Source organism: Kwoniella dejecticola, chromosome 5, assembly GCF_000512565.2.
Source record: "Kwoniella dejecticola CBS 10117 chromosome 5, complete sequence".
Taxonomy (NCBI): Eukaryota; Fungi; Basidiomycota; class Tremellomycetes; order Tremellales; family Cryptococcaceae; genus Kwoniella; species Kwoniella dejecticola.
Window position 1 is genome coordinate 115,559 of NC_089305.1, and position 25,398 is coordinate 140,956.

At 47.9% G+C, this 25,398-nt stretch overlaps 8 protein-coding genes across 8 annotated transcripts; 4 read left to right on the forward strand and 4 right to left on the reverse strand.

Moving 5' to 3' along the window:
- Positions 1-114: 114 nt before the first annotated feature.
- On the forward strand, positions 115-2,806 carry I303_104153 (uncharacterized protein; the record flags this gene model as incomplete). The annotated part of the gene is made up of 10 exons (XM_018408164.1): positions 115-123; positions 199-378; positions 548-955; positions 1,033-1,372; positions 1,482-1,584; positions 1,673-1,942; positions 2,088-2,301; positions 2,369-2,513; positions 2,603-2,664; positions 2,753-2,806. 10 exons carry the CDS (start codon positions 115-117, stop codon positions 2,804-2,806), a joined length of 1,785 nt encoding a protein of 594 aa, XP_018263375.1.
- Positions 2,807-3,630: 824 nt separating this feature from the next.
- I303_104154 (uncharacterized protein) lies at positions 3,631-5,491 on the forward strand (the record flags this gene model as incomplete). The annotated part of the gene is made up of 5 exons (XM_018408163.1): positions 3,631-3,691; positions 3,889-4,090; positions 4,292-4,572; positions 4,829-5,147; positions 5,287-5,491. 5 exons carry the CDS (start codon positions 3,631-3,633, stop codon positions 5,489-5,491), a joined length of 1,068 nt encoding a protein of 355 aa, XP_018263374.1.
- Positions 5,492-5,974: 483 nt separating this feature from the next.
- On the reverse strand, positions 5,975-9,806 carry I303_104155 (uncharacterized protein; the record flags this gene model as incomplete). The annotated part of the gene is made up of 8 exons (XM_018408162.1): positions 5,975-6,085; positions 6,215-6,617; positions 6,695-7,465; positions 7,525-7,634; positions 7,695-7,827; positions 7,886-8,154; positions 8,219-9,154; positions 9,222-9,806. 8 exons carry the CDS (start codon positions 9,804-9,806, stop codon positions 5,975-5,977), a joined length of 3,318 nt encoding a protein of 1,105 aa, XP_018263373.1.
- Positions 9,807-10,278: 472 nt separating this feature from the next.
- On the reverse strand, positions 10,279-13,319 carry I303_104156 (uncharacterized protein; the record flags this gene model as incomplete). Its single annotated transcript, XM_018408161.1, has 13 exons — positions 10,279-10,566; positions 10,647-10,691; positions 10,766-10,944; positions 11,006-11,275; positions 11,373-11,556; positions 11,642-11,810; positions 11,882-11,999; positions 12,082-12,095; positions 12,163-12,280; positions 12,360-12,430; positions 12,593-12,810; positions 12,887-12,926; positions 13,090-13,319. 13 exons carry the CDS (start codon positions 13,317-13,319, stop codon positions 10,279-10,281), a joined length of 1,944 nt encoding a protein of 647 aa, XP_018263372.1.
- A 780-nt stretch (positions 13,320-14,099) lies between these two features.
- I303_104157 (uncharacterized protein) lies at positions 14,100-17,284 on the reverse strand (the record flags this gene model as incomplete). Its single annotated transcript, XM_018408160.1, has 9 exons — positions 14,100-14,324; positions 14,405-14,556; positions 14,689-15,013; positions 15,086-15,113; positions 15,187-15,279; positions 15,343-15,576; positions 15,644-15,993; positions 16,076-16,585; positions 16,649-17,284. 9 exons carry the CDS (start codon positions 17,282-17,284, stop codon positions 14,100-14,102), a joined length of 2,553 nt encoding a protein of 850 aa, XP_018263371.1.
- A 1,176-nt stretch (positions 17,285-18,460) lies between these two features.
- Positions 18,461-20,232, forward strand: I303_104158 (agmatinase; the record flags this gene model as incomplete). The annotated part of the gene is made up of 8 exons (XM_018408159.1): positions 18,461-18,707; positions 18,792-18,824; positions 18,906-18,982; positions 19,066-19,257; positions 19,343-19,558; positions 19,672-19,846; positions 19,917-20,039; positions 20,117-20,232. The coding sequence occupies 8 exons, from the start codon at positions 18,461-18,463 to the stop codon at positions 20,230-20,232; spliced, it is 1,179 nt and encodes a 392-aa protein (XP_018263370.1).
- Positions 20,233-20,595: 363 nt separating this feature from the next.
- I303_104159 (uncharacterized protein) lies at positions 20,596-22,152 on the reverse strand (the record flags this gene model as incomplete). Its single annotated transcript, XM_018408158.1, has 6 exons — positions 20,596-20,679; positions 20,806-21,068; positions 21,164-21,387; positions 21,485-21,609; positions 21,702-21,892; positions 21,993-22,152. 6 exons carry the CDS (start codon positions 22,150-22,152, stop codon positions 20,596-20,598), a joined length of 1,047 nt encoding a protein of 348 aa, XP_018263369.1.
- Positions 22,153-23,047: 895 nt separating this feature from the next.
- On the forward strand, positions 23,048-25,216 carry I303_104160 (uncharacterized protein; the record flags this gene model as incomplete). Its single annotated transcript, XM_018408157.1, has 8 exons — positions 23,048-23,175; positions 23,236-23,285; positions 23,346-23,554; positions 23,635-23,996; positions 24,058-24,275; positions 24,341-24,653; positions 24,719-24,853; positions 24,949-25,216. The coding sequence occupies 8 exons, from the start codon at positions 23,048-23,050 to the stop codon at positions 25,214-25,216; spliced, it is 1,683 nt and encodes a 560-aa protein (XP_018263368.1).
- Between the last annotated feature and the right edge of the window lie 182 nt (positions 25,217-25,398).

Genomic DNA, 25,398 nt, shown 5'->3' on the forward strand with positions numbered 1-25,398 from the left:
TATTCGACGACATGGGCATCCCCTCATTCTCACCATACATATAACCATCTTCCCTCACTATAAACATCGTCTTCTTCATACATACATTCTACTCACAGCTCAACAGCAACAAGCATGTCAGACGTGAGTACTGCAGATAGAGTATAGTGCACTTTGAAAGAGTACAAATCCCAGCTGACGAGAGATACATTCACCCAGGCAAACGCAATCAAGGCAGAAGCCAACAAAGCTTTCGCAGCTAAAGATTATGCTACAGCCGCCAAATTGTACAGCGATGCGATAGAGATAGATGGACAGAATCATGTCCTGTACAGTAATAGATCAGCGTCGAAGGGAGGTTTGAAAGATTGGCAAGGAGCCCTTGAGGATGCTGAGAAGGTGAGTAGACAGTAACTAAGATTCGATATACCGCCCTTCCTTATTAGACTGCTAGGGTCGAAAACCCTTGATGTCAGAAAGTACCCACCTTCCTCGGATATCCTCCTCCTATATTCCCTTCAGTCCTGTCTCGTCGTCAGCTTACATATATCCAATTCGTATCTCTCAGTGCATCGAAGTCTCCCCCTCGTTCGCCAAAGGGTATTTACGAAAAGGAGCCGCCCTGCACGGACTCCGACAATACCCCGAGGCAGTCATGGCCTATGAAGAAGGTCTTCAAGTCGACCCTTCCTCCGACATACTGAAAAAGGGTTTAGCGGATGTCAAGCGAGCCATGGATAATGAATCGCAATCCCCCTTTGGCCCAGGTGGAGATATGGGTTTAGGCAAAATCTTCAACGACCCATCTATGATCACCAAGCTGGAGAATCACCCCAAGACCAAACAGTTCATGCTTGATCCGAGCTTCCGAGCGACTGTCAGCAGACTTCAAGCGTCCGGAGGAAAAGATATGGGAAGTCTGATGGGTGATCCGAGGATGTTGACTGTGTTAGGGGTGATGATGGGCATCGATATTGTGAGTGAACCTAGGCTGTTCCAACTTAGCAGCTCCTCTGTTACGATACTGCGAGACTTACTCTATATGATCGATAGGACGCAATGGAAAGACCCGAAGGAAGTAACGAAACCCCACCTGGAATGCAACCTTTCCCCCCACAGCCAGAAGCCTCTTCCTCGAAACCCGCGCCCGCCCCAGCCCCAGCCGCCGCCGAGAAGAAGCCCGAGCCTACGCCTGCACCAAAGGAAGAGCCTATGGAAGTCGAGGAAGAGGAAGAGGAAGGATCGGACAAGGCTGCTGAGAAGGAAGCTGCCGATCTCAAGGGTAAAGGAAACGTAGCGTACAAAGCGAGAAAATTCGATGAGGCTATCGAGCTATACAGCAAAGCTTGGGAAGTATACCCCAAAGACGTCACTTTCCTGACCAATTTATCTGGTGAGTATACTCTTCAACCTCTGGTTCAGTAAAGCCAACAAAGATGGTCCAGGAAGGAAGGGAATCGAGGTTTGCTGTGCTGATACCCCGCTTCTTCATGCCTCTTCAGCCGTTTACTTCGAAAAGGGAGAATACGAGAAATGCATCGAGACTTGTGAAAAAGCCGTCGAGGAAGGAAGAGACCTTCGAGCAGATTACAAGACATTCGCCAAGTGAGTTCAGTAGTCTCCACATTTCAGCTAACGCTCTCATGATGATGCGCATGAGGCATGAGCTGATCCTCCTGTGTGTCGACGTCAGAGCGTACGGTAGAATCGGATCAGCTTACAACAAGCTCAACGACTTACCAAACGCCATTAAATTCTACTCGAAATCACTCACCGAGCACCGAACGCCCGATATCCTGACCAAACTTCGAGAAGCTGAAAAGGCTAAACTCGAAGCTGACAAACAGGCATACATCAATCCTGAGTTAGCGGAGTCGTCACGAGCGGAGGGCAATGAGCTTTTCAAGGCTGGAGATTATGCTGGTGCGGTCAAGAGTTATACTGAGGCGGTTAAGAGATTACCGTGAGTATATATCTCTTCAGCCTTAGCGCTAACCCCTTCCATCCTTCGTCTTCGGACTGGATCATGGTTGATCGACTTACGTCGACTATGGGTCTAACACCGCCCATCGCTGAGCGTAATGCTGAGTCTGATTGATGTTTTCCAGTACCGATCCACGAGCGTACAACAACCGAGCATCATGCTATCAGAAACTCATGGCTTTGCCTGAAGCCCTCAAAGATGCCGAACAAGCTATCAAGATTGATGCTACATTCATCAAGGCGTATATCAGGAAGGCGTTAGTGCAGGAAGCTATGAAGGAGTTCAACAGTGCTTTGGAGACTTTACAACAGGCTACCGAAGCTGATGTCGAGAAGAAGGTGAGCGGGAATTCGGGTCCGAAGGGTCATCTATGCGCAGCGCTAATAACCTCTACCTGATCTGCAGCACACCCGTGAACTCGAGACCAACTTAACCAGGATCCTCACCCAAATTCAATCTCAGCGATCTACCGAGACCGACGAACAGACCTACGAGCGAGCTATGAGGGATCCTGCCGTACAGGAAATCATGAGTGACCCGATTATGAGACGTGAGCGGCTGATTCGGGCGCAAAGGGATGGCATTAACTTCGAAAGAGAAATTGGGGGACGGGCGATGCTGACTCATTTGACGTTGCAGAAATCCTCTCTGACGCACAACAGAACCCCAAGGCCTTGCAAGACCACATGAAGAACCCTATGGTGGGTGACTCATCTTCCCTTTTCCATAGGATTGAGTAAGCTGATGATGTTCTGTCTGTCTGTCTGTTCTGTTTTGCTCGCCTGTCAGATCGCTGGAAAGATCCAAAAATTGATCAATGCTGGTATAATCCGAACTCGATAATTTAGCGGGGTCCTGACAAGCTCATGCCATATTTGCGGTTGCATTTGCATTTTCCATTGCACCTGCATCTGCGTCAAGTGCAAGCTCATGACGGATGAGATGACTACCTAGTGGTGTATCTCTCAATACATATGTGTACGATACGTTTCTGTCTGTCTCATACCAAACTCATAAATGCATAAGAATCAGAAGTCAAACGATAACTACTCATATTCTCGCAAATTGTCAACTTGGGTGCATTCGGGTAACACACAAGAATGACAAGCGGGCCGGAGGATGGAGGATGATCGGACCGTCCTTCCGTCCTTCCGACTCGGTAATCACACCGCGACACATGGACGATGTCCACTTTCAGACTTCCCTCTCGGGGGCAGCAGTAAGAGCAGTGGGAATAACCAATAATGCTTGCGAGAGGGCCCATTCGAAAGAAAATATAGCCAATCCCGAGATGTAGCTTGCTCGCGTGCTTTGATTGTTGGCTATAGTGCATGTATTGTTGGCTATCAGCTTGGGATTGTTGGCTATTCTCAAAGGGGATTAACCAAGACCCTCTCGGAATTGACGTAAAGACGTAAAGACACGGATCTTTGGTCCGAGTTTCGTTACATGACTATACGACATATAAAGATATCCACCTGACTTTCATCGTCCTCTTCTTCTGGTTGCATTATTATTATTTATTATATTCTCTCTTTGTTCACCTGTCTGTAATTCGCACGGCACAACCTCACGTATCAGAACAATATCGAACATTAGTCCAGCCCACTAAGTCCACAAGTAAGATCGCATATCGCATCATAGTCATAATCATAATCATAGCCTCAATGTCAGGTTCATTCAAGATCCCTTCGTTCGTCGAGACCGTCCTAGTCACTGGAGCGGGCGGTAAGTCTGTCTGTCTGTCTGCCCTTCGTTACCCTTGTTGGCTCAAATTTGGTATTTGGGTCATCGGCTATCTTATTGCCTTATATCATCATTATCATTTCAATCTCCGTTATCATCATCGATATCGATCGTGCGGAGAGGCGTCGAAGCTGACCTTACGTATGACAATGTAACAACTCGACGACTGAATTGAACAGGCTTTGTCGGTCAAAAACTCGTCATCCAATTATTAAACCTTTACCCAAATATCAAGGTGATAGCGACCGATATCGTCGAGCCTCCTAATCATGGAATCACCGATAAAGCCAAGTTGCGAACTATCAAGGCGGATCTGGGTAAACCGGCGGAGTTGGCTGGGATCTTTGAGGGAGAGAAAATTGGAGGGTTCTTCGCTTTGCAGTGGGTCCATGTTTCCCCTTAAACCTTTTGATCCATGTCGCACCAATCCAAGTTATTTCAAGTCAAGTCATGTTCAGTCAAGTCAAGTCGAGTCAAGTCGATCTATGATAAAATGATGATGACCTATTTCACAAAGACGATCACCGACCCACAACGGTGTTGATGTGTCCAGTGCTAATAAATGCATTCACCTCAACTTAGCGGTATCATGTCCGGCGGATCCGAAGCCAACTTCCCCCTAGGTTACAGCGTCAACATCGACTCTCACCGCGCGTTACTCGACGCAGCGCACAAACATGCCGAAAAGCATTTCTCCTCTGGGCCTAAACCCGTCTACGTGTTCGCTTCTTCCCTTGCGGTCTACGGGGCCGTCACGCCCCAGTCGGTGGTCGACCCGAAGACGAAGCCTGTAGTTCCCGAGAGCAGTTATGGAGTTCAGAAACATGTGGTGGAGATGATTGTTTATGACTATGGAAGGAAAGGTGAGTGCAGTGATGAGTGCGGCGTGATTTGGCGAGCGAGGCTCAGCCTATACGACTTATTCTGATTCTATCACACAATCTCCTTGTCCTCTGCTCATCGAATCCTGTTGATTTCGAGCATGAGTGATGAGTGATGAGTGTTGATCGATGAGTGATGAGTGATGCGTGATGAGTGATGAGTGATGAGTGATGAGTGATCGTTGATGCAGAAGAAAGGGGGTACGAATTTGACGCTGACCCACTCCTACCCATCCAGGCTACCTAGACACCCGAACCGTCAGATTAGTGACCGTCACCGTGCGACCCGGTGCCCCTTCTTCCGCCGCCTCATCCTATATCTCAGGTATGATCCGGGAGCCTCTCCAGGGGCAGGAATCCCCCTGTCCTATTGCCGACTCGATCGACGATCCCGCCCTCGACTATTACTTGACGTGGGTCGGATCCACCAAGACCGTCGTGAAGAACATCATCCATGCGGCCACTGTCAAAGAGGACGATCTCAAAGCTGTCAGTCAAGAACGGATCGTTAATCTCCCTGGAATCCAGATTACCCCGAGACAAATTATCCAAGCTTTGTAAGTCAAGACACAGCTCCATCCATATATCAATATAACCCCCGCAGAGTATGGGTCCACAGAAATTGACACTACCACTACTACTGGCGCTAACGCTGATGCTGACGCTGACGAGATGCTTTTTGCGTTCGTTGCACAGGATCAAATACGGCGGAGAAGATAAATTGAAACTGATCAAATTCGGCAAAGACCCCAAAGTGATAGCTATCTGCGATACCTGGGCAGGCGCATTCGATAATACCGATGCCTTGAAACTGGGTTTCTCGATCGACGATGAGAAGACAGGGTACGAGCAGGCCGTCCAGGATTTCATCCAAGAGGAATTGGGCGGTAAGATTGCCTAAAATCAAAGCTGCAAAGCGGCATAATGTATATATATGTATTGTTGGTAATTGGTGATAGTGGGATTGTTGGGTTTTTGTACTGTCATGCATCCGTTATCTTTTCCTTTCTCTTGCACTGCCTCGAGTGGTTATATGTCTCGGAAATCAGTCTTTGTCCACTAGCATCGGAGCTGGCTGAGGCTGTCGCAGTGCAGATCTGAAGGTAGTATGGGAGGATAAAAACTGTATCCATATCCATGAGCGTAAATGTAAAGTTGATGGAAATATATTGAATGTTTTGTCTACTAGTGACCTGGAGCCTCCGTTTTATGACGCCAGTGAGAAGACAAGAGCATAACATCAGGGTATATGTCTATGATGGGGGTATGACAACCTGGGATACAAGGTCAAGTGTATTGTTGATCTGGTCTATGATGATCGATAATTAATGATTAAAAGGATCGAAATAAAGTCCATCCAGTCCTAGTTCTACATCTACTACATCTACTCATCATCGTCATCTGTATCAGGCTCCCTCTCTCCGCCGTACGATAACCAATCAAGCTTCCTCTTGGCCCTTCGCTCAGCTTGAGCTTTCAATTCGTTTCTTGTCATCTGCAAAAGTAAAGAATTGGATTATCAGCCATCTATCGTATATCCGCATATCACATCAAGAGCACAGGTTGTGGGGGGTAGAAAGAAAGGCAAGGATCCGTCAGACGCGATGTCGAATCCTTGACTCACCTTCTTCTTCTTTTTCTTCTTGAGCATAATCTTAGCAACCCCGTCCGCAATCTCCTCGGCGCCTGACGGGGCAGCACTGCCGCTCGGCGTAGCAGTTCCAGACCCAGGAGTCGCCGTTCCAGGCGTACCAGGGACGGTCCTGGGCGTACCAGCTTTGGAAGCGACTCTCGAAGTGGGGTTGGAGGGGTTATCGAAAGCGTCTTCGACAATGGCGACTTTTCCTTTGTGGGTTAATTCTCCATTGTCGACGTGCCATATCTCGGGACAAAGCGCAGATACGAATTCTTGGGAATGCGAGATGATACAGACTGCACCTCCCCATTCTTTGATGGCTACTGCTAAACCACCAAGAGCTTCTCTGTCCAAGAAATTGGTAGGTTCGTCCAGGAACAGACATTGAGGTCTATACATTTTCGGAGCAAATTAGTCGAGTTCGACTATTCGAGATACGACGGGGATATGGGGATAAGGGGCGCTCACCTGTTGAACATGGAAGCAGCAATGACGACCTTAACCTTCTGACCACCTGATAATCCACTCATCTCGTTGTATTGAGCGATATCTCCATCCAAACCAACGGCTTCAAGCACTTCTCTAACAGCAGAAGCGGCAGTATCTCGTTGACCGGCACCTTCTCTTGACGACTCCATATCATCGAATTGACCTAACAGTTTCTGGAAACCATGCTCAATCAGGAAATCTCTGGACAACCAAGCGTTGTGTTTGTGGGTCATTCCCTTGAATTTAACTTCGTATTGGAAGGTCTTCTTCAGCTTTTGTCTACCCAGAATCATTTCGATCTTCCTCAGTGATCCGTCCTTTCCTTCGATAGACCTGTCCATCATTTCCTTGTCTTCGTCGGTCAAGACTCGAGTGGCTTTCTCCATCATCTCCCTATCGTGTCCATCTTGGTATCTCCACTGAATATACTGCACAGCGGTTTTGTCGAGATGCAAGTTGATATGGTGGAAAGCGTGTTGAGCTACATAACCGACTCGCAAAGCTGGGTGCTTGTGTACGGCACCTTCTTGAGGAACGGTCTCACCCGTCAAAAGCTTGATCAAGGTGGATTTACCGGCACCGTTAGGTCCTACTATACCCACACGAGATGAGAGCGATAATGAACAAGATACGTTCTTCAATGATGGCCGAGGAGCACCAGGGTATGTGAATGTACAGCCAGCGAGTTTCATGATAGCTCGGGTATTGGATCGGACACCCATCAGAGAACCGGGGGGAGGGAAGGAGAATCTGCAAAGATTGAATAATCAGTATGACGCACAACACCGACATATTGTGCGGAAACTCACTTGATGGAGGTAGCGGCGAGCGTGTAGTAAGATTTGGCAGATGGCACCTTTTCGACGAATTTGGAAAGGTTACCAGGGTAGTAGGCGAGCTTCTTCTCCTCGTAATGGATCTGACCACGACTGTCAATATTCTGCTAATCGAAGGACACGGATGTGAGGAGGTAACTCACGATATCGGTACAGACGTTATCCAAGAATCCAGAATCGTGCGATACAATCATACACGTGACATCACTCAAGCTACAGACATATTCTTCAAGCCAAGCAACAGTCTGAACGTCCAAGTGATTGGTAGGCTCATCCCTGCAACACGACTGCGTAAGCCGTGATTGCAATGGCGGGAAAGCAACAGTAAACTCACAATAACAAGATATCAGCACCAATCAACATAGCTCTAGCCAATTCCAGCTTCATCTTCCATCCACCAGACAAGGAAGCCACGGGATCTCGCTGTTTGTCATCAGAGAAACCGACAGACAGCAGCATCGCAGAGATCTCGGCTCTAGTCTTTTTGGCCAACTTAGGATCGGAGGAAATGAAGTCTATAATGGCAGCTGACGCGTCTTCACCTTGGAGAGCATGTTCGACCATGATGGTTCGAAGCTCGTCTTGAGGCGGGAAACCTTCGACCTGTGGGAGAATTACGTCAGACAACAGCCTTATTGGAAAAATAGTAGAGGCATCTGTAACTCACTTTCCCATCTCGGATAGCCTTCATCAAGGTAGATTTACCAGCACCATTTCCAGCGCAGATACCGTATCTCCTTCCTCTTCGCAGCTTCAAATTGGTGTGGTTCAACAACAACAGACCGCCGTACGCCAAAGAGAATTGAATATCACACAACAATTGACCCTCGGATCCATCGTCCTCCTCCGCAGGCGCATATTTAGCCTTATCGATGTCCATGAATGCTTTTCTGATCGCAGTAGTAGCTTCTGATCCTTGCTCGGCACCTAACAGTAATTTCATGAATGAACCCAAACCCTTGGCTTCCCAAATAGAAGCATCCCATCTTCGGAGATCGACGAGATCGGCTACGACGTTGGCTTGATATTCGATGGCGTGAGCGAGGACTGGTGATTGAGGCATGCAAGAGGAAAGTGGTAGAGAGGGGTGAGCAGGTAAACCGGATACGTCGAGGTGGGGAGCCATGATGGTCAAAGCTTCAGTGACAGCCAGGATGATATCTCTGGGAGGGAGGGGAGTAGCGTTGGCTGAAGCACCTGCGCCGATAAGAATATCGAGAGCGGTTTGAGCGAAAGCTCGGATTTCAGGGAAAGCAGCACCTTTAGCCAATTGCTCTACACCACCGAACAAGGGACCGAGGTATCTTGCAGCGACAGTGGGATCTCGGACCAATTTGACCAAGTTTCCAATAACGATACAAGTCATTCGTTGAGTGTCGGTGGATCGTTCTTTCAGAGCTCGGGAGAGAAGGGGTACCATAACGGCGAGTGTGGGAGCATTGACCTCAGCGACGAAGGTAGTGGAAGAAAGACCTTTGATGGTTCCGGGTACAGCTGCTGGAGAAGCCATGGCGGAGACGAGGAGGTTGATGTGTTTGAGTACATCTGGGTTAGGGAGAATACTACACAAGGTGGTCGCGGCTTTTTGAGCGGCGGCGGACACCTGTGACAAGAAGGCAAATCAGCTAAATCTTCAAATCCCTTGCGTTGTAGATGTAGTACCGGCTTACCTCAGACTTGGTGTCGTGCATGGCATGTTCGATGTAAGGGATAACATGGCCCAATTCCTGAGCAACATAATCATCCGCACCAGGTTTAACCAGACCTTCGATAGCCTTCAAAGCGGCGACCTTGGATCTCCAGCCTTTCGATTCTTCTAATGCCTTACACAGAGTATCCAACACCAGCCTCGAGCCTTCGGGTGCTGTAGCCTTGATAAGAGCAGTCATAGCTGTGTTGACGGCACTTCTAACTGGTTGACCTTTATCCATCGACAAGTTCAACAAGGCGGGGATGAGGGGCAAGAAGACACCTTCGATACCGGTACCCAAACTCTTGCATATCCTTTCCACCAGCACTGGAGCAGACTCTCTCTCGTATCCCGACTTGGATGAGGCCCATAGAAGTACGACATCAAGTACTTTTCCATCTTGAATGGCATTGAAGGTTCTGGGTGATTTCTTCAATGATAAGGCGATGGCATCGGCAGCTGCTTTGGCTTCGACGTTGGAGCCTGCTTTGGCGAGACTGACGTACAGGTCAGAAAGAGGGGAGAAGGGGAGAGGAGTAAGGGTGGGTTCTGCTACAGGTGACATGTTGAATTGCTATATTTCTGGTTGGTCCGATGGCTGATTAATGAGTGGTGAGTGATAAGGGAACGATAAGAGGTGTAAGAACCTGGCCGCGTGTGGCTAGGTCGATATATGTGGTGAAATCGGACTGTCTCGCCTGGAAGGAGTCGACGGCGAGGAATTGCTCTGGTCTATGCTCTATAAGAAAGAGACAAAGCCGGCTTGATAAGTGAGGATGAGGGAGGGGAGAAAGTATGATAGGATGATAGGATAAAGGAAATGATCAAAGAGGCGACTGAATTACAGGAGGACGTTGAAAAAATGATTCAGGGTAAAATAAACAAAAAATCACATACACACGCACGTGGCACACGCGTAATTCACTCGATAACCTAGATAGAACACGCCGAGAGCACTGCGCCGTATTGCTGACATCTCTACCTGAGAGTATTATCATATGCATATCGTGAGTCCAACTACATCATTCATTGCACAATCAAACATGGGAAGTAATTCGCGTAGGAGGCATACTACCCCCTGTATCCCTCAACCCATCTTCCATACGCATCATTGCCCTTTCTTCTCTATCTATCGTATCCTGGTCCAGCTCGACCTCACGTCCGGCCTCATCCCGTCCAAGAACACTTCCTACTTGAGGAGCACCAGCTTCTAGATCTTTCTCATTTGCCGGACTCCCAGTCTCGAGATCATTACCGTTAGAGGTTGTTGATGGCGCAGAGGCGTATGTCCTTTTTAGACTATACGATTTGGTACATAGCGTTATCTGTTTTTATAATCGTCATCAAATTCAGCATTTATTCTGTTGTGCACGCATACGATTATAGGACAAAAAGGTGAACTTACGGCTAATGCGGTGCAAGATAATGCGCATCCAATGATCCAACAGACCTAAAAGTTACACCAAGGAGTCTTAGCGCTAAATACTTGTCAAGGGGTAACCATCATGGAGACGTTATACTGACCCTCATAGAATCTGCGAAAGCCTTGAGGACAGAGTTCTTGAGATCACCATCGGGAAGATCATGCAAAGCATGATACCCCGCTGTACCTGTAGGGGCCGTGAAGACGGTTCCATATCCTTCGATCTTGGAAAACCTCGATCTGATACCTGTGTTGAAGACCGCCGTAAAAATTGCAAGGCCTGTTCGAAGCATCAGTAGTACTCAGATTTGATGGATCTGGGAGTTAAAAACCACGCTCACCTATACAAGCTCCTATACTCCTAGTCAAAGTCCAAGCAGCCGTACTAGCAGCCATATCTTTCCCCGGCATACTAGCTTGAATGACTAACATCGGACTGGAGATAGCCAGCCCGATCCCAGCGGCAACTACCACTTGAATGCCTTCTTGCGTGGCATAGGGTACATCGTATGTCAAGAGAGCGTACCACAGTCCATATCCTAGTGCTGAGATCGAGAAGCCTGTCCATACCAACGGACGGACTATATGCAGACGAGTCGATATTTCTCCGGCTAATCAAGAAGGAGAAGTGTCAACCAATGTTGAATATAAGAAGAAAATATCATGTTGGTGCTGCCATGATGACACAGTCCTACGGCGTGAACTTACCTAGAACACTAAAGATGATCAAGCCCAAACAGAATGGAATAAAGTCGACTCCCGATTTCAAAGACGTTGCCCCACCCACACCTTGGAAGAATTGCGGTAAGAGGAATGTGGCGGGCATGAACATGACTGATAGGAAGAATGAGCCGAAAGTGAAGAACAATGGTGTCCTAGTCCTCAGTAATCGCTAAGTACGGCGAAAGCGTTTACACAACAGCCGTCATGTATCAGTGACCTGGTTGATGCGTGGTGGGTGGTGCGAGTTCACTTACCGCAGGGATGATAGCGTTCTTCTTTGTCGTTATACAATGCGCAACCGTCAAACCAGTAGTGACTACCCCAGCAATGATGACCCCGTAGGCTGACTTGGAATCGAATCCCTCGTCTGCAGCATTGGAGAAACCGACAACGATCAAAGCTGCAGCACCCATGACAAGAACCCTGATCCCGAACGAGGTGTAAGCATTCTGCACAGAACAGGCGAGATGCGAGGGCGAGGTAGAACGACTTACAAACCGAGGAAATCGAATGAACGCCTCAGCTCAGCTGCGTCCCCTCGTTTCGTTCGTTTCAACTTCAAGAAGAAGAATATCAGGACGAGGGCGATAGTACAGATCGGTATATTGATGTCTACGCGTTCAGGATTTTTTCGAATACATTCAGCTGGATGCGATCCTCGTGAATTGAGCGATTAGGGGAAATTGTGACTTACAGAAACACCAACGCCTGTATATTACGATACCGCACCGTCTCAACTCATGCTTTGGTCAAGAAAGGATGCACCAATGCTCACCAACTAGCTTTGGTCGTTAACAGACCACCTAAAACCGGACCCAGCGTACCCGCTACACCCCACGTAGCAGCCATATATCCCTGGAATTTACCCCTTTTCTCCAGAGGAACAACATCGGCTGTAGAGCAATGTACAGAGTTCAGCTTATGAATGCACTCAAGTGAGTAACGAGAGGGGCAAAGTACGAAGCGACTTACATACTACAATCAACGATAGACTGACTACCGAGCCTCCTCCCAATCCAGCAAACGCTCGAGCAATGATCAACCTGCCGTAATGACAAAGAGATCAGCCTCTCTGTGCTTCGATGAACCGATAATGCGGGCATGTTCTTGATGAAATGATGGACAGGTGAAAGGATGGAATGACGTGTCGATGAGGTGATGTGCAGGGGAAGATGGACAGATGGACTCATGAATAGTGGACTTACCAAGTCGCATTCTTAGCTGCTCCACAAAGAGCCGAAAAGACCAACAGAAACAGTACAGCCAAGTACAAAGCCGGTTTCCGACCGAAGATATCGGTCAATCGTCCATTGACGGGGTTCATCAAGATCTGACTTAATAAATACGATGTTCCGATCCATGAGTATTGGGAAGGGGTGGTATTGAATTCTGCTGCTATCGTTGGTAAAGCCGTCGAGACGATCTAAGCATGCCGATTACATATCAGCCCCATGTACACAGGTAGGACGTGGGTTCAACGCAAATATGTTACGACGTACGGATTGATCTAGGGCCGCTATGAAGCCTACCAGCCCGACACTACATTGGAACCAGGAACAAGAACAAAACAATGTTCAGCGTCAGACTCTCTTGGAATGATTCAGGAAGAATGCTTTGTCCAGATTGACGCGGTTGGTGGATTCAAGATTGTACTATGAGAGGGTGATTCATTGTATCTAAGCTGGATTGTGCCTAGACTCACGTAGGCATGACTATCCATAAATTGTTCTTAGGAATCTCAATATCCTTATCTTCAGCTCTCCAATCCCCATGTCCCGGTTTCGCTCTACCATTTTTCGTCCCCTCAACAACTTGTTCTCTGTGTGCATTTACATTCACATCTTTTTGAGCCATATCTTGCTCTACCACCCCAGGGACAGCCTTCTCTGCGTTCGCATTCATGCTAAGATTATGCTCGCTATTGCCGGACATGATGCCTGATTATCGATGGTCGTGATAACCAGTTGAAGCTCATGCCAGGCGAGCGTAATACGACGGAGGGAGGCGTGTTTTATTGCACTCGATATAGTCCAGGAGAACACACAATATACGTGTCAGTCGATCTTGTACTTTTGTACTTACAGCTGACTCCAGATCTCAACAGAAAGAATGCTAGTCATGACCTATTACAGACCCAGCACAAGCACAAGCACGAGCACATGTCCATGAAAAGAAACAGCTACAGGAGGGAGAAAAGAACGAACGCTTTTCGATCGGTCTAATCCGAATCGCAAGCTTTTCTTCGGCGTAAACCAGGTCCGATCCACCAAAAAATATCGGATCGGCGCCGGAAAAGTGGAGGCCCAATGAACAGAACTTAAATTTACTGGAATCATCTGCGGCGGGTCTAGATTTGAACAGAACATAGGGAAGTCACAAGTGTGGAGAAGAAGATCATCACGTTCCTTATGGGACATCGTCATTGTGGGAGTTACAGCTTGAATCCTCGAAAGGTTGCTTGTCACACAAGTGGAAGGGCATCTTGCTGAGGATCAACGACTTCACATGTCACCCAAATACAGGGACGCAAACCGAATTGGGTACTCTCGTCGCCGATGTTCAGAGTATAAATCAAACGTTGCATGTACGTGATCGAAAGTCTATCAGAAGTTTCAACGTGTATACTATAGGAAATCACCGCTTCATTCAGTGATCGTCCGAGCATTCCAGCGGCGCGACGGACGAGATGCAGTCAGGGCGCGTCGCATGGATCTAGAGAACCTCCCATCTTTGAACACCCATACTGACCAACCTTACAAACAATTCTTCCCGCCTGCCTACTCGGGTAAGATGTATAGTCGTCCCTTCATCTTTCTCGCTGCCCACACGCTCGGCAATTTGCTGCGAACGAGCTTTGAATCTAATCGTCAAGCCCAATCCCTCGATCTCTGCTCCGGAAGCCCATCCCAGGGCCATACGAGGCATAGATACGTGGCTCTGTGACCATGACTTACATCAGCACCTCACTCGTACCGCAATGGAACCTGACCCGCACAACCAGATGAAGGCTCGCTCACCTTCTTGATCTCCACGATATCGTCGACTGGCCAAACGAAATGTTCTGTCTTCCCAGATATAGGCACGAAGGTGATCCTAGGTTCTTTGACAACGTCATTCCTGTTTTCCAGAATGATATGTCCAGATGTCTTGTCGAGTTTACAAGGATATGCTAGATAAGTGTCGATATCAGCATTTAACTCAGTGTAGTCTGCGAGAGTTGATATGCCGCTTTACGAGGAGGGAAAAAGTGGCGGAAGAGGAAGGAAGAAACAGGATTAATTCAGAGGGGGAGGTGACTCACAGTGCGGCGTGCCATCATCTTTAATATGACCTTTAAAGAACAACTTGTCCACTTTCGAACCGATCTTTTCTCCAGTCGTCAGGTCGGTCTCACCGCGATCGAGAGCCTCAATACGTGCCTGTTTTTTGCTGCCGTCCACGGCCACATCACCATGGAAAGCAGCCATCTTCTTGCCGACACCTTTGAAAGCTTCGAGCAAGTGAGACTTGGTCTTGTGTTTCGCCTTTGTGGTCGCTTCAGTCAGGCCACCTTGTTCTTCCGCCTCGAGGACTTCGGCATCGTCGTCAGCCGTGACTGTAGCTGGAGTGGTATCCTTGATAGCTTCCTGTACAGCACACCGTCAGTCGTCAGCATAAGACTCTCGTCCGGTCTGTGTGGGAATGTATGTTGCGCTGACCTTTGGTGTACCTTCGAGAGGCGGGGGACTATGGAGAAGCTCCGTGGGTCAGTCAAGCTGAAATGATTGAGTGCAGCGAAGGGGGCAGAGGAGTTACGCACGGTGGTCTAGGTAAAGGCGTATTGAGCGCTTCGGCGACTCGTAATAAGTGCAGAGTAAGCTGAGCATCAGTAGGAACACCAGACAGGATGGAGCTAAAGAATCATCGATTAATCAGTATCTCAACACCAGTACTTCCGAAATACGTCTCAACTCACTTTCGAATATCGATCAGCTCTTCCCAATTTGGCGGTAAGTATTTGATCATCTCCTTTCCGGCTCTAATCAACAAAGGCTGTCCCCAAAATCCCACCCCAAAGAAGAACGTGGCGGATCTGGCGAAAACCCAGGGCGGTACGAAGGTGAACAAGAACATGATGGGAACCAGGAATGCTCCAGCGATCTTGAAACGGGCATACGAGTCAGGGTAAGGTACAGGAGGTGATAGCGCACTATTTGACATTTTCCTGCATCAGTGAACATCCATGAAAAGTAGGACTGGGATCTCCGTTTGCTCACTTTGTCATCCTTTCCATTGTATCCGCGAAAGCTCCCAGACCTTCCTCCGTAGCTTTGGTCATTTTCGAGACCATCTCGTCTCTCTTCCTCTTTGCTTCTCTTTGAGCCAACTTTTTCTTTTCCTTCTCGTTCAACGGTTTGTCCGGTGTAATCGTTTCTCCTCCCACCACGACCGTGCCCGATTCCAGACCTTGAGACTGATCTTTGGCATGTTTCTCTCGCGTTACACCGGGTTGACCAGGGGGAACGTCGTTGTCCGGCTCGGAGTCTGAAGAAGTCGAACTATCGCTTGCGCGCTTCTTTTCTCCGACTGTGGAATTTCCAGCTTCTTTGCCCTTTTTTCGACCATCCTATATCCAGAGTCCGCGAAGTCAGCCTCCATAGCATATAGAAGTATTATTATGTTGGACCATGCTTGATAGAGTTACTTACAAATAGCAGCCTTGTCGTGTAGGCTTGGAGAATGCTAGTAGCCTCAAACGCTTGTTCTTCAGCTTGTTCAGCTTTGCTCCTATGAACCGTTTTTCCATCGACATTACCCAGAATACTTTCGTCTCCTTTCTGGTTGGTCGGATCGGTCGCACTTGGCGGAGTGAAGGGAGCGGGAGGCACAGGAGGGAAGAACCATCTTCTACAGCTTGGGAAACAAACAATCGCGATGAAGAATGAGATTACTCCTGCGACAGCATAGCCGAATATCCAGCATATGAAGTAGGCGGCGCAGAATGATCCTGTTCTCCATCGCTCTTCAGGTGACCAAGACATCATTCGTTGGACTTCTCTAAGACCCATGACTGACGATGGTCCGATAGCTGCGAATACCCGTTCGAGGTTCGATCGAAGGACGTCCGAATGTGAAGGTAGGTTGGGCAAAGTGGAGTTTCGCAGATCAGGTTCTTTCGAAGGGAGGTGATGAGCAGGATGAAGTACATGAGTGATTTGCTATGACCTCGCGTCTTTCAGTAAAGTATTATCACACGATAATTAGGCTCAGACAAAACTTACAACGTCGAATCGTCTCAACATGGCCCAGAGCCGATCATCCTCTAGTCCATGTACGACAGTACCTTTCGGCTTCTCGCCCTTCAATTCCCTCGCTTCCGCCTTAGTCTTCTCGACCTCTCGATGGACAACAGCAGGATGTTCATTCTGGATAGCTTCCTTCTGCTCTTCAGGATGAGTCGCAGCATTCGTAGGCAAAGCGGTTGGAGCTGATTCTGACGAAGGGACGTTCGGGTCAATGGATGCAGTCGGAGCTTGAGCTTGAGCAGCGTGAGCGGCAGGGGCAGTGGTACCCCTCGATGGATCTGAGGGGTGAGTCTCAGTTGATGGGACGGATGGTACGGCTGCTTGATGAGGCTGTTCGTGTAATGCTTGTTGGGCTGCGGGATGATCAGTATTCCCGGAATCTATTATAGGTCCAGTGGTAGGGTGACCTGAAGTATTGGCGGTACCAGCGTTCTGAGGATTGGCGGCTGCATTGTTCTGTATCACTGCCGCGCCATCTTTTTGGGGCGGAGCAGGAGGATTTGACATGCTTGTAGCGGGTTTTGTCGTTATCGCGGGTTCCGCAGTTGACGCAGGAAGCGACCGGGCGTCGTTGTTGCTCGATGATGGGGATATGGGCGGTCCCAGGTCCATCTTGGTAAGGTCAATGAAGATTATACTATATGTCTATACACAGATACACCTGAAGCTTATTTCACTGAGCGGGTATTGATGGTGATGACCAAATGCATGATATCGTTTGACACCATCACACCAGGGCGATCATTTTCATTTCCATGATATGACGTAATGACGTCATTTTCCCATATACCATATTCCCTTGTGACTTTGCATTTGATCGTCATGATGTTTATTCTGTGTGCATTTGATGGGAGTAATAGATAAGGGCACTTCACTTGCTGGGAGGGGATGTACAGATAACGCAACAAAATATGTGCAAATGCTGGAATCGAAGGCGAGTACGAGTAAGACTAATTTAAGCATCATGGATCTGGGTATGCCGTGAAAAGAACCATCATTCCTTCCTGTGCTCAAGCGATAGAACTACTGAACACCTGACTGGCGTATCGATATAATCGCAATGCAGCTGGTTAGGACTTGCCAAACCGACTCGCGGAGACTATTGGTTGGTCGGTCCTGGGGCGCACTATGTAGGCTGGGGTCGTGCGCAAGGATCGACAGATTTATCCCTGACCCAGCAAGTTGGTCCTTTGCACAGCTCAAAGGCAGGTCACTAACCCCCATCCTTTTGATCAATCCCTGCAGCCCAGCTCATTGTTTTCGGATCGAACTGCATTGGCCTCACGCAAACATCCCATATCCACCAACATAAGAAATTAACGCCAAGAAACCTCGTATAGCTGTAAGCGAATCTAGCACGCGATAGGGAGTAAATCGGTGACTGGCTCGGTAAAAGTAAATTTAAAGAAGAACACGATCATGCAATCATGCGTTTCCCACGCGTACCCGAATGACAGATACCATACTCTAACGTAACCGAAGTAACAGCGTTTAATCGTTTAATCATCTACCTCTACAGCGCGAGGCAGCGCTTGCGGTAATCCCACTTACAGCACTCTTTTCGCGCCGGCTTTCTCTGCTGCTGGCTTTCTTCCACCAGTTCTCCCATCCGTGTCAGCAATTTAGGCGAAATTAAGACTTTTGACAGTATGAAAGTATGAATAACGTGCTACTTCATTTCATCGATACAATATTCAGAAAGAATCAACATTTAGCAGATCACTGCACAGACGACTATACCAATCTCATCCTACCTCTACACACTGCTCAAGTCAAGTACAATCGAAAATGCACACCGCCCTCTCCGCTCTCCTCTGCCTGACGGGCGCTATAACTTCTCTAGCACACGGTGATCACGATCACGCCAAAGTCGACCCGTGGAACGATCATTATGCCAACACCCCCGACCTGAGTTTCAGCGGTGTAGCCAGTTTCGCCCATCTACCGCATGTGAAGTGTCTAGATAAACCTGATCAGGCTTATGATATTGCTTTGTTGGGAGTTCCTTTCGATTCTGCTGTCTCTTTCAGACCAGGTATGTGATGGAAACATGTTCCATATCATGTCATGTGGATGGAGGAGATGAGCTTTGCTTACTGATAGATTGCGTATCGACCAGGTGCCAGATTCGGTCCTTATGCTTTGAGAAGTGGTACGTGTGTCTACTCATTCTCTCTTCCGAGAAGCGGTAGAGAGGAAAATTTGGCTGACTTGGAGATCACACGAATCGCAGGGTCTAGACGACAAAGACCCGACAGGGGATATTCGAGCAGACTGGAGGTCAATCCTTATACGAATGGTCTTTACGTTGTGAGTTTATCGATTCTCCTCTGCATCACAACCCTAAACCTGATTCGAGTAGTCATGCAGCTGATACAACTCATGGTGCTCAGCTCGACTGTGGAGATGTTCCAGTGACTCCCTTTGATCCAGCAACAGCTATCAAGCAAGTGAAAGCAGGCTACAAATCTATCCTGCATCACCCGGTCGTCAACGAGGAGGAGATGAAAAGATTACACATGCAGAAAGGATTAGATGGGAAATACCACCCCAGAATCATTGCTTTGGGAGGTGATCATACCATCGTGGGTGTCTCAGTCTTCAAGAGTGTCTCAGATGAATCTACAAGAACGTATATAAGCTGATATGCTGTATACCTGGTGAATACAGGTCCTGCCAATCCTCGACGCTGTCTCAGAGGTATATGGACCAGTCTCAGTAATTCACTTCGACGCCCACATAGATACCTGGAACCCGAATAGATACGTTGGTAGCGTCTCTTTACAAGCGGATGTCAACCACGGTACTTTCTTCTGGCACGCGTATGAGAACGGATATATCAAGCCCAATTCCTCCATTCATGCCGGTATCAGAACCCGTTTCTCCGTAAGTCCACCATTGCTTTCCATCACAAAACGCCCTAGAGGCAAATTTATAAATATGACCTATGGGGGGAGGTCAGTATAACTTACAAGTTGATCATTTATGCATCAATACAGGGTCCTCAAGATCTAGACGATGATATCACAGCTGGATTCGACCTGATACATACTTTCGACATCGACGATTACGGAGTAGACTGGATCGCGGAGAAGATCAAAGCTAGAATTGGGAATGGACCTGTAGTCATCTCGCTTGATGTGGACGTGATGGATCCTTCTATCGTTCCTGCTAGTGAGTTTACCTGTACTTCTTTTGCCGCAGATCGGAAAGAGGGTGATAACTGATATTGCGAATGATGCAGCTGGTACTCCAGAATCTGGAGGGTGGACATCGAGAGAACTCAGACGAATCATCCACTCTCTGGTGGGATTGAACGTAGTTGCTTTCGACGTGGTTGAGCTTTCCCCTGCGTACGATACTCAAGGTGAGTCCAATCCTCATCCAGTGCAAACAGGGTGCGAAAAATGACAGTAGAGCTGACGGGATTGTCTGTTGATGTAGCTGAAATATCTGCGATCGCTGCTGCAGATATGGTTTATGATTTCCTGAGTATCTTAGCGCTCGGTGTGGACGAGGAGAAAGTTAAAGCGGGTGTTCGTCAGGTAGATGAGCTGTAAGAGATACATGTGACGTGAGATATCAACTTTTGGGAAGTAGGGGTTCGGGCTGGTGGAAAATCATATCATATCATGACAATTACAATGTTGAAACATGCATTCTATACACATATACTTTGGAGGACCGATGAGCGCAATTTGAGGTCATCGCCATCTATTAACAGATGGTCAGACCATCCCGAATCAAGCCACACACCTGTACGTGCCCTGATGCTCTGTGACTCAGATCACCTGAACAAGCTGGAGGCCACCGGATCCGCACACCGAGTCAACAAGATGCATAACGAATACTACAACTCCATAAATGACAACGACAGCTACTTTCCCCTTACAATTTGTAATCCTATGCTTGAACAGTGAGATCTAGCCTCGTTGAGTCAGAGCATTCGCATTAGGTTTCTCCGGTAATGCCTCGTCGTTCGAAACGAAGTGCGCGTAGATCATTCTCTGTAAGAAGACCCATTATCAGCAATCTCCACTTACCAGTCTGGGTCAGAAGGTATAGTAAATTTAAGTATAGCTTGGTATGATCGAGGCCACGAGGTATTTTGGGGAGGTTCGTATGGTACTCACCTTGAGATGGTCAAAGTACGTGAACGGCTCCACAGACTTCTCTCCTTCAGGTAACATCCCCGGTAAGTTCGTGATCACTTGATCGCGCTTAGGCTCGAAGAAGAAAGGCATGGATACTCTGAACTTCGACCCTCTGTGGATGACTCTGTGATACGTCGACTTGTATTGATGCCCTGTGAACGTGTCGATGATGTCTCCGATGTTCACTACGTATGCTCCAGGTATAGGATCGGCCGGTATCCAACTTCCGTCCTTCGATTCGACTATGTGTTCCCACAAATTGAGGAGACATAGAAAGTCAGTCGCAGCACCTCTGACGCACAGACATAACGACACTAAGACGAAACAAGGAACCCACCTTGCAAAGCACCAGGAGTATCATCGGCCAAGAGGAAAGTCAAACACCCGTAATCTGTATGAGCGCCACACGAGATACCCGATTCCATATCGTGAGAATCTGATAAAGGTGGATATCCGATGACTCGCAATACCCAGTAATTGTCGTCTTGAAGCTCTTTGAACAATTCTTGATGGCCCAAGACATCTGACATGGCGCGCATAAACGCATGTCCGATCTTCTTCCTGCAGCAACGAAAGAGAGGTGACCCAAGATCAGCGTCAATATACTACGCTTCCCGAAAAGCAATGAGATAACGAGAGGACACGACATGACACTTACATCTTTTCAGCATAGTCAAGGAGGGTAGCTTTGTAGCCTGGCAAATCCTCTTCTGCGGGCCATAGTTGACTACCCTCCAGTTGAGCTGTTGAGGGGTTAGCGGGCTCAGGGTAGATGTCAAGAGCCTGCAATTTCGTTGGTACTTCGGTCAGCGCTACTACGTCTCGAAGAAGAAGAAACAGGGCCTCTTTCAGCGGCCGGATGGGAAAATACTAACCTCCTGTTGATCTCTCTTGGCATAAGTCACATTCTCCCCTATCTTCTGATATCCTCGTACTCGGTCCATACTCTTGAAAATATGAATAGCATCTTTCTTCTCCTGCGGGAGTTCGAAGAAATCGTGGCCGAGTTTCAAGAGATGTTTCATGTATTCCGGATCAAGACCATGTCCCGTCACGTAGAAGAAGCCTATCGCACGGAGAGTACCGGCAAGTAAGCTGCTGATCATCATCCGCATTGTGCATATCAAACTTGAATGCAAGGTGAGATGATGTTGATAATGACATACCGAATTCTCTGCAAGCTTTATCAAGCGTTTGACTGGCTTCCCTGCGAGCTTCATCGCTCGAAGTCGGATCGAGATAAGGAGAGATGTCTACAATGGGCAGACGTTGAGTACTCATGGACCCAGCGGCGGATCGGTCTTTCAGCATCTCGATATCGGGCATTTTGATCGATGGTAGTGTTCTGCGTGAGTCTGCGGTGCCAGTGTTGTGTTGTTTAAGTGATGAGTGTTGAGATACGTGTGATGAATTCTCGACCAAACGTGTAACATACCTTATAACGTATACCAGCTGGAAAGCTTATCGGTATATCGGTATGACGGTGCCCGAATAATCCCACCTGGCGTTTAACGATGATTGCCCCTTCACTTCATCACGGGGTCGAGTGCTTGTATCAAACGCTCAAAGTGTGATCAGTATGGAGTATTTCGGCAGCGCGCAAGGCAGGAGAGGTCAGCATACGTTGCTACGTGATCGTGGTATCTGGCGAAGATCATCGGTGAAAGCGTACTGCCCCACAAGCAAACCAGCATATGGAACCGCCCACTCAGGTGCAGAAGAGGAACGCACGTCCACCACGGCGTTTATCAGCGTTTAGCGCTAAACCCAACCAGAAATTACCAAATCTAAAGCTGAGTCTCATGCAGGGGAAAGAGGAGAGAAGTCAATTCCGATCAGGGCGCGGCGTCTTGGATTTTCGGTTTTCTTCCCTCTCCCACTTTGCCAAGAGTATCCGGAACCGATTCCTTATCAGCAAGCCCAATGAAAAACAAGTCAAATGCACCAAAAAGAGAACGCTTCGTACTACTTCAAGTCTGAGGAATGACTAGTGCGATGAGAGATGATCACCTATCAAATGATTTTGTGTAGCGTTTCTGCCTAAGCGAGGTTCATTCTTTTCGCTGCAGATATCAAGTTCATTCTCTTCGTTAAACAAGCACACCGATGATAACCGATTTGATCAAGCTCAATATATAAATACTTGATGTACGAATGACCTGACATTGAAAAGATCTACATCGCATCCCTTCCTTACCCTTGAGAATAGAAATTGCCCATAATGTCGTACGAAACGAAAGAGAAGAACTTGGAGGATTACTCTGCAGGAGAGCCCCAACAAACTGTCACGGATGAGATCAATCACCAGGATGCAGACGTCAACTTGGCCTTGGCTGATGACCCTCATCGGTATGAACTAGATCCGCCTCCCTAATCGATGGACTTAAAGCTGACTGATTGATCATTTAGTGGTCTGCGAATGAGACATGTTCAACTTATCGCTATATCCGGTTCTATCGGTGAGCACGACATCTTCCCCTTTTTGCCGAACCAATGGTCTGACATTCTGGATGATACAGGATCTGCATTATTCGTGTCCATTGGTAACCCACTTACGTCCGCCGGTCCCCTCGGACTGCTTATCGGTGTCGCTATCTGGTGTGCCGTCGTCTGGGCCGCTTCTAACTGTCTTATCGAGATGACCTGTCTTTTGCCCGTCGACGGGGGATTCATCCACTATGCGGGTCGTTTTGTCGATAAAAGTTTCGGTATGGCTCTTGGATGGAACGTGAGCTCTTCCTTTTCCTTCCACTCGTAATGCTTTACTTACAAGGCAGTGGCTGACTTATTATTATTCTCCATCTGTAGTATGTGATAACTCAATTAGCTTTGATCTGCTTCGAACTTGTCTCCCTGAACGTTATCGTTGAATACTGGACTCTGACCCTACACCCCGCCATCATCATCTCCGTCGGTCTAGTTGCATTCTTCATCATCCAAATCTGGTCCGTCAGATGGTTCGGAGAAATCGAATTCTACATCTCTATCACCAAAGTGTTCCTCATGATCGGTCTCACCTTGTACACCTTCATCACGATGGTAGGAGGTAACCCCATCCACGACAAATATGGCTTCAGATTCTGGAAAACTCCTGGTCCTTTTGCCGGTGAGGTGAACTTTAGAAAAGTCTTGACTGGAATTTTCGACTCGCTCAGTTGGGCTACCTTTGCGTGAGTCAATAAGTGAAAGGACTTGTCTCGACAGACTGTTCGTGCTAATTTGACGTTTTAGTGTTGTTGGTCCCGACTACATCTCTCTGATCGGTGGAGAAGTCAAAAACCCTCGACGAATCTTGCCGAAAGCTTTCAATTCGACAATCTACAGAATTGTGTGTTTCTACCTTACTGGAGCTCTGAGTGTCGGAATTGTCTCCTCCTCGACCGATGAGAGTCTGCTCGGTGCAATCGCTGCTGGTGCACCAGGTGCCGCCAAGAGTCCTTATGTCATCTGTAAGCCTTGCACCATGGTCATGTTACAGCATGAGCTACCGCTAAACCAAATTCATATCGTTTAGCTATGAACCGTCTCGGCATTCCCGTCTTGCCATCTTTGGTCAACGCCTTGATCTTAATCAGTATCTTCTCCACCGGTAACTCGTTCACCTTCGTCGCCAGTCGATCGTTATTCAGTCTGGCTCAAAAAGGTCAAGCGCCAGCCATCCTCAAACGAGTCAACAAGCACGGTGTACCCTGGGTAGCCGTCTGTGTGACCCTCGCATTCGGCTGTCTCTCTTACCTCTCAGTCTCATCCGGTACGGTCAAAGTCTTGAACTGGTGGATTAACTTAGTCGGTGCGGCCCAACTCGTTTCTTGGACCTGTATCGCCATGTGAGTAATCTTATCGCGCACAGACGTCCTTCCTAGTTGTTTTGATGCTAAACCCTTGAGCACAGAACCTACTTGCGATTCCGAAAAGGATTGAAGTCACAAAACCTTCTAAACACCGACTACCTCCCTGTCAGAGGATACCTCCAACCGTTCTCGGGGTGGTATGTTCTCGTATGGTCACCTATCGTTTTCTTCTTCAGGTGAGACTGAATTTGACTTTCGATCCCACCTGACTCCGCAAAGTCGTCGATGTTGGCAAATGGTCAGATCACTGATCAATGGATCATTTTTACAGTGGATATTACCTCTTCTACCCCGGAAGTTTCGCTGGACCCGATTTCGTCTTTGCCTACGGTAGTATCTTCATCTTCCTGGCCATCTACATTGGCTCGAAGGTTTACCAAACGACGGTCAAGAAGGACAAACGATTCATCATCCCTGCCGATCAAATTGATTTCGTCTCCGATGTCGACCATATCGACGCTCTAACCCAAGCTTCGGAAGCTAAGCGAGCCAGGAAACCACAGACTATGGGTCAAAAGATCTCTGACTTCTTCTTCTAAGCTCCACCTTATAATCTTATTTACGAGCAGGAGTATACGTCGGGGCTCTGGGGCTTTGAAAAGATCCGAACTTTGTAGTTGTCTTATCGCCGATATCGGAAAGATTGTTTCTGTAGTTGTGCATAGGTAGTCGGATATGCATTGCAGTTTTCTTGCAAATTGTTGCAGAGAGGTAGTCATGC